At 32.4% G+C, this 8,880-nt stretch overlaps 1 protein-coding gene across 1 annotated transcript; it reads right to left on the reverse strand.

Annotated features, from left to right (window-relative positions):
• Positions 1-602: 602 nt before the first annotated feature.
• On the reverse strand, positions 603-7,566 carry LOC122273056 (inducible metalloproteinase inhibitor protein-like; the record flags this gene model as incomplete). The annotated part of the gene is made up of 3 exons (XM_043057110.2): positions 7,340-7,566; positions 4,583-4,804; positions 603-821 (listed from the first exon to the last, which is right to left on the reverse strand). Coding segments are annotated over exons 1-3 (571 nt in total), but the record flags the coding sequence as incomplete, so codon positions are not given.
• Positions 7,567-8,880: the final 1,314 nt, after the last annotated feature.

An 8,880-nucleotide genomic window follows, 5' to 3' on the forward strand; every position in this document is an offset into this window, starting at 1 on the left:
CGTAGGCTATAGTATACCCAATTGAAAAGTAAATTTAACTAAATAAATGGTTATAATGCCATGCCCAAGGTAGCATGATAAATTTTTCACAGCTACTGCAGAAGAACATTGTAATAAAACCTTATTTTATAGTTCATTTTACAAACCTCGTTACCAAAGCTCATCGGTAAAAATTAACGAGATCTTAGGCCTTCCCATTGAGCCAGAAGCGCTGTAAATTTTCCCATATTCTGGTAGTTTTGATCAGACTTTTTTCCCAGTGTACGATAAGTTAACTCGTGACCGGGGGACAAAGTTTTAAAACTCATATTTAGAAATAAACGAATGTGTTTGCGAATAAATACACAATGCTGCTTCAGCAACTCAAAAAAATTCATTTTTTCCCTTGTGTGCTTTTTTTAACTTATTAAAAAATAACAGCCATTTTATGTCTGGAATTTTTTATTTCTGTCAGCAATAAGCATTCATCTTAGCATAATTTCTGGGTAATTCAGATTATTTATGAATAATAAATATTAAAATTCACGGAAAGATTTTTGGCTAAAATTGAAAAGCTACACAATCAGCATAATATAAAGTATTCCAATGAATTTTAAACTTACTTTTGAAGTTGTTTTTAGGCTTTTGACTCAATGAAGAGCATTTTTCTGTTAAGACACACTTTCCATATGGACCACGAACAAAGCCTTCATCACAAACACACCCAGAGACGCACATTCGTGAGCATTCCATTTCTTGGTCCCAATTAGAGCAATTCTTTTGGCAATGAGCTTTACATTCTTCAAAATGTTCATCAACTGGGCAATCCATGGGTATAGTACCTATATAAATATAACATTTCAAAAATTATAAAACTGTAAGGACGTCTCAATATTTAGGCAAGATATGAGTTAAATAGAAAATGCAGTTTTCTTTTTTTTTTCAATTTTATTTTCTTATGATGACCATGAAGAACTTAAAATATGGTAATATGGAATAGTGAATATATACAATAGGGATTTGGGCAAATGACCTCCCGGGCTCTGCTGGCATATACACACATTTGTATCGAAAATTATGATCATTTTGCTTGTACATGACTGTGGCTAAATTTTGTTGATGCACTGTTGAATCTCCTTCTTCAGTATACGGATGACTGTGGACTTGTCGTCATAGACCTCTGATTTCCTATTACCCTATAGAAAGAAATCCAAAGAAGGAGTTGTTTCTGATCACCAAACCAAGAGAGAAAAACCTCCAGGAAATTTCTTATACTGGAATTAAAATTTTGAAATGTTGTTCAATGAGGAAAGCGTGTTCTCTCGAGTAAGGTCGCATTTTTGCTAACCCTAAACAGTAAGCAGCCAAGCTGTTTTCTTTATTCAGTTGCCAACTTTAAATCAATTAATTTTCTATGTAATTCCAATCCTGCGCAAATTCTGGGACACCTTAAAATCCTACAACCCATTTAATAAAACTTTTTATTATTAATGTGATAAATGTTTTTAGAAATTTTATTGTAATTAGAATTTTTTCTAAATTTGAGCAAAGGCATGTAAATAAATCATTACATTTAAGCAGATAGTTCTTCTGAAGCTTAATTTGTTGCATCTTAATCTATCTTTTTCATAACGAACAACGAGTAACAAAACATATACTGAAAGGAAACATGACGCTTCCGGGGTTTATTTAACAAAATCAGATGCATATTAAACGCATTATTTTAATTTTTTGTAATCTTTAATTCCTAATCATTGTCAATGGCCCTAATTACTTATCTTTGTGAAGTATAGAAATTCCTAGTTGAAAGCTTCAAAATAATTTTAAAGAAACGCAGCATGTTTATGAAACCTAATAATGTTCAATAGAATAACAATTAAATCATTCGGATAATATATCTTCATAAAAGAGTTTGAGCAACACCTTCTAGAAGAGAGAAGGCTTCAGTATGGATTAATCTAGTAGTCCGACAATACGAATAAGAAACGAAACGAAGTAAGAAAGATGTCACTAACTTCGGGCTAAGCAGGGCAGTGGGGGGTGAATACGAAAGATGTCTCTATGTTTAGACTACTAAAGGTTCAAATTTCTTGTTTATAGTAACCCGAGTTGGGGCCTCCTCTCTTTTAGAAGGTATTGGTTTGATCCGCAAAAACACACATTTGCGTTACATTAAAAGGAAACCTTAAACACCCGTAATAAAATCAACGTCAATGAAATACTAACCCTGTATTACACACATACCCACATACGTCATCCTCCACTACCAAGTAAACCCTTCAAAGTGACTGACTAATTTGTTTCTTTTTAATTAGGGTTATGTTTTATACGTGTATAAAACATAACCCTATATAAAGAACTGAATCTAAATATTTAAAAAAATCTTTTCCATCCGAATCTTTGATAATGAATTCTTAATTTTTATTCCACACGGAGACAATTTTTATCAATAAAATTATGTCTTTGGAATGTGATATAACGAAAGTAAAATTGACCATTAAAAAGAAACCTCTAATTCTTTATCATGGTTAACTTGATTGAATTTCAATCATCGAGGCTTAGGGAAAATGTGTTTAGCGGTTTTTTCTACAAAGGTGCAAAGGATGCGTATTTCTTTTCAAAACTTTTCAATATCACTTTTCAAGATAACTTTTTAAGATTACCTTCAAAGATACAGGTAATCTGACAGTCTACTTAACAAGAGACGTGATTGCTCGCCTCCCGATGTGGGGATCCGGTTTCGATTCCCAGCGTTGACTGGTCAGAATGAATTCCGCACCCAGCTTGCACCGATCCCAATGCTGACGTAGAATATCCCAAGTGGGAAACGGATTCATGGGTTAAAATCCTCTTACCGTCGGACTAATCATGGGAGGTTTCCGTGCTTTTGTCTGCATGTATCGAAAATGCATTTTAGCTTCATCAAAAAGTCCTCCACAAAGGCAAATTTCAATCAATGCGTGATCCAGGATTTTTCTTCCCTTCTGGACTGAGTTCAAAATTACAAGGCTATGGAGTTGAACATTACAAATCATAAACTCAAAGCTGGATCCACTTTTCAACGACGGTTATAAAATAAAATTAAATCAACTTAATAACTAGGAATCTGCTTCAAGCGTTTGCTTGTTTTAATTTATGCTCAATGCGGGGGGAAATGGAATCACCCTGAATAACTTTGATCTAATAATCAGATCTTCACGTACTGAATCTTAAAGGTTCGAAAGGGTGAGCCTAATGGATAGCCACAATCCTGGAGCTATAGTTCAAATAGTTTGGTCACGAAAAGGTCCAAAATTAGATACTTCATTGTTAATTTTGCATTTTACGAATTTCACCATGTCTCAATAATTTTTAAAACAAATCAAAAAAAAATTTGCACATAATTATAAAACTCGATTATCTAAAGATAAGTCCATGCAAAAAATAATTTTTAATAATGATTTATTGTTTTATTTAATAATAGTAGAAGAAATTATGAACTATAAGGAAAACAGTTTTTTTCACCATTTTAAACTAATTTTATAAAGCAACCTAAAAAATTTGTACGAAATTAGTCAAATAGTCCAATAGAAATCGAATTTTTAATATACCTCTTCTTTAAAATTATATTTCTCTGGAACTATTTGACCGATTTCGTCCAAGTTTTATATTTTGCCTTATAAAACTACATTCTGTAAATAAATGTAAACATTTTTTCACTTTTTTGAATTTTTGACTATAATTAAATTTAATGACAAAAGTAATAAATACAAATTACTTTTTGCATAGAATTGTCCTTGGATAAACCAATTTTATAATTTTGTACAAAAAATAAAATTACCATTAATTACCACTCTTGTGACCAAACTATTCGAACCATACCTCCAGGATGAAGGTTACTCCCGTATTTTCAGAGTTATTAAAATTCAAATCTGTCGAAAGGGTATGTTTATTTAGTGACAGTATGTGCTTGTATTTGGTGTATTTTTTGTAACTTAAAATATCGCCTGAATAATTTAATGAGAATATTTTATGTCACCCTCTCATACCATTAAGTTTAGTCCTGGTTAAGTCGAGTCCTAGAACGTGAGGATTCGATCATTAGATCAAAAGCCATTCAGGGTGATTCTTTTTTTTCCGCATTGTACATAAAGCGATGCAAGTAAACGGTTGAAGCCGATTACTTTAAGTTTCTTAGTTATTGAGTTAATTCTTAATTATTATATCTTTGAAGGTTATCTTGAAAAGTTATCTTTGAAAGAAATACGCATCCTGTGCATAAAGCAGGAATGTGCATATTCAGGGTAATTCTTTTTGTGTGTGTGTACTGTGCTTATATATTTTGCTTTTTGAGTTTTCATGTATTGTTCTACGCATTTTTAATTACTGGTTCACAGATTAAATGTGGTTTTTCATAGATTATATTTGATGTTTTATATATTATACTTGATATTTCAAGTATTTAATTCATTGTTAAAAAATTACAATCGATATTATTTTTTTTATTACAAAAGTATTTTTCTCCCGTTTACATATTACAAATATTTTTTTTTAAATCTCCTCCATCATACCACTTTTTTTTGTTATTTAGTTTCATATTTTAATGGCAAATAGCCATACAAACCTGAGACACTTTGCAAGGTATGGCGTGTTGGACACTTGCGAGGTTGTATGCAATTTCCATAAGGTCCTCTAACCAGACCATTATCGCAAATACATCCAGGTACACATATTTTTAAACATACCACTGAGGGATCACTCCAATTGCTGCAATTCCTTTGGCAGTGAGCAAGGCATGAACTGAAAAATTCCTTCGGTGGGCAGAAATCTTCATCTTCTTCTTCTTCTAAAGTAAACGTCTTAAACTGGTAAAACTAATTTTGTCATATTAATATTAGACTTAGTAAGCAAAAATTTTTAAACATATATTGTGATATTTGTTATACGCATTCTTAAAATTTCAAAACGTATCTCATAATTTATAACTCTTTAGTTTTGTCCCGCAGTGAACTGATCGTAAAAACACGGTTCCCTGTCACCGGTTCACCGAAGTCAAGCATCACTGGCTGTAATCAGCAAGCAGAAGAGTAACCACTTTGATCACCATAGGAACCGAGGGTGTGCTGTATTGGTCCTCGTTAAACTGTTCTATCGTAAAGTGCTCGACTTCTCGTGCAGATCGTTGGGCTACCGAAGCGGGGGTGCCATCCCCTCTACAGAGGATCAAAACTGTCATGGCATGTCTTATCATCCTGAGGGATGTTTCCTATACCATAGTTAATAGCCCATTCTGCGCGCAGCTTTAGTGTGACGTAAATAAAGGAACTATTACTATTACCATCAGACCAGTTTGTGTAATAAAAATAGGGTATTTAATTTCAATTGTCATATGTGTACTGCAGCTAGTGTTTAGTTGTGAGCTAAATAGCTGCTATGTTTGTCTGTTTTTCTCTTTTTTTTATTCGCGTTTTCGATGAATAAAAGTACGGAAAAATTTGGTTGAATCAAAATTAATTATAGCTAAGTTATTCGATTACCAAACTTAAAATCCGTTTTAACAGGAAAAATTTGAAAAGATAATACTTTATCACAATATTTTAATTGAGTAAGTATCTAGTGTTGAATTTATATCATACTATTTATAAATATATAAATATTGCTGATGATTCTTTGTTACGGAATACAACAACAGCATTTTGAATCATATTATAAAAATAAGTTACTGAAATGCAAAAAGTAAATAAATAAATAAAAAATAAGGTTTGGCTAATTTACAAAAATTGTTAAATAAATAGATCTCTTGCCTATTTTAAAACAACTTTATATTATCTAAAACATAACTGAGAATCATGAGAAGAAAAATTTTTTACAATAATTTTAAGAACGAGGATGCAATAAAAACGCAGAAAATTCTGCTACTTGAAAATAAATATGAAATTAAAAGTCATTGCCTAATTTTGACACTCCACAACGAGGCACTATACCCAAACAAGAGCACTGTGGAAAATGGTTTATCAGCTCAAGTATTGACTACGACTTCTAATCTTTGCAAAATTGTGAATCTTACTCTTGTTTTACTTTAATAAATGCCGATTAAATTCGATAGAACATATACACACTGTAAAAATTTTAATGTATCTGCATAGCAAAAATAGTTGTAGCAACTTTACCCCAAGGTGTATAAATTTGAACTGGGTTTAATAGAAAAGGAAGTGGATAGAAATAAAACATTATGAAATCAGTTAATACAATTTTCAGATATTTTGAAAATTAAAATATAATTCTCCTAACAGTACTAAACGCACATGTACATATTTAAAGACAAATTTTTGATAAATATCAGAATTGGAAATTAAAACAAACTATAATCAACTTATTCCAGATTGTAAGCAAATTACTCGCGATATTTTACTTGCAATGTTTGATATTCAAAGTGCGCCAACACTGGTGAAAATAGTTTTCGTGTGGGTATTTGGTGCAACATTATTCAATTTTAAGTGTTTAAATTTAAATTACACCCTTTAAAACGCTTATGAATGCTCGATTTGGTGTTCACCCGGAAGTGTTCTGGAGTATCATATTCGGAGAGATATTACACCACAGTTTTTACAGTTTACTACTGGCTTCAGGATTTAATTTTATTTTATTTTATTCCATATTATAATAGACTTTTTAAAAATCTTCTCAATTTTGAGTTAACGACGATTAATGTTTAACTCCTTGTTATTTTAAACCCAATCCAGAAGATAAGGGAACTCCTGGATCAAGTATTGGGCAAAATCTGCCTTCTTGGAATACTGTTTGATGAAACTAACCAGCATTTGCTTTACATGGAGAGTAAAATCACGAAAACCTATCTCGGTTATCATGATAACAAAGGATCTCATAATCCGTCTACCGCTGAGGATATTTTTACATCAGACCTGCGGTCAGTGCAAGCCGGATGCGAAAGTCGTATCGAGCGGCCTTCGCTGAGATTCGAGCCCGGGTCATCTCATTGGAAAGTAAACGATCTATCCTCTATGCCATCACGGCTCAGAGCAATGGGATTCTAACACATTATCTGTCTACCACTAAGTATATTCTAAATCAGCAATGTGTTCAGTGCGACCCGACAGCAGAATTCATATCGACCAGCCAAGGCTGAGATTTGAACCTGGGCCACCTCAATATGTGTGAGACATGAGGATTTATGTGTGGGCGACATGAGATTAGGTGTGTGAGATATGAGTCAAACGAAAAATGCAAGATTTTTGATAAATTAAAAAATTGATTTTAGGGATTTTTCTGGCGCATAGGAACATGATAGTTCAATTTTTTTTAAACAGAATTCCTATGAAAAATGTGGAAGTAATCAAATGATTTAATATTCTATGCTTACCTTCTGTTAGGTTGTCTTCTAATAATATGCACTGCTCTATAGGAATGCATTCTCCGTTACGATCTCTAACATAATCTTCATTACAAACGCAACCCGAGATGCATTCATCAGAACAAGGAACTGGATTCATCAGCGTTGTGCAATTACTTTGACAATGAGCATTACAAAAGCTATATTTCTCATTTTCGGGACATTCAAAGGAGGTAGCTGGAAAGAAAAGTACTAACTAATCAAAAGTTTCAACGCATAACAGTCAAACAACCATTAAGATAGGATTCAAACTGTTAACTGTGAGAAAACCGTTCAACCGTTTGGTTAAAAAAACCGTTTGGTTAAAAAACCAAAATCTTATCGCACCAACTAGGCCCACATAATGAAGCCACTTAGTTCCTTGCAGCTGATATTATATTATTGCCTATAGGACAATCTGTCAATCTCATGATCGATAAAACGGAGTTTCAAGTTCCAGAGTTGACACCATTATATTGTCTCCGTTCGCTTCAACGGATGAATACTTTCGAGTGTCCTGCTCTCCCCAATTTGTGATCAAGGACTATTATAACACGATGCTCTCATTCACGCGTAGATGGCAGTACCCTAAAGCTGCTTAACACAAAAAAAGTCTAGTATTTCCCCTCTTTTACGAAAGGTGAAACAATCAGATAGACTAATTAAACAACATTCCATGGTTCATTTGAAAAACTCCACGCTACCAAAGCCTAACTCCAATGTCCATAACCAAGCAAAAAACCTAGCTCCAATGTCTAGTTAAAATTATTTTCTAAGGTTTTGAAACCAGGCTAGTTGTAAATGGCTTCAAAACCATGAATTCAAAAAAAAATGCTCTTCACTGTAAACTGTAATTTTAATTGGATGGACTATTTTACCATAATTTTAGAATGAACATTCTAACTAAGTGCAATATATTACACAAGGAAAACTGTTCGCACCAGTGATAAAAAAAATCCAGACTAATATAACATTTGTAGTTGAGAAGTAACAGCATTAGTTGTTAGACTAGTTCTGTTCATTTCTAGTGGATGACAATCTATCCTTCACACCAAAAGGCATAGTTCTTCAATTCGTCTCTCTACCTTATTGTATACTGGATTTCCATAGGTGTTTAAGAAATAAAGCTCTTATAACTTGATTACAAACGCTCCATTTCGAAACTGTTTGTTGCATATGAATATGTATCCTTCGGGTTTGTTTTTTTCTCTTTTTTATAATATTTCAAATACAATCATTGAAAATGTGACGTTTGTATCGCGTTTTAAACGTCTATTGTTTCCTTAATATTTTACAAAAGAAGTTGGTTTTCCTCTATTACGATTTCCACCTCAATCGATACTTTATAATACAAAATTATTATTATTTTTCACAACTTAAAACTTCATAGCTCATTTGATCTATTAATAACTGGTGATTTACACACGTTAAAATAATTTTGTGTTTGTGATATAACAGTGAATCACGAACTATAAAGGGAAAAACAACATTTTTCATCACAATATTAAGTATAAAAAAAGTAAATTATCTCA

Source organism: Parasteatoda tepidariorum, unplaced genomic scaffold, assembly GCF_043381705.1.
Source record: "Parasteatoda tepidariorum isolate YZ-2023 unplaced genomic scaffold, CAS_Ptep_4.0 HiC_scaffold_2139, whole genome shotgun sequence".
NCBI lineage: Eukaryota > Metazoa > Arthropoda > Arachnida > Araneae > Theridiidae > Parasteatoda > Parasteatoda tepidariorum.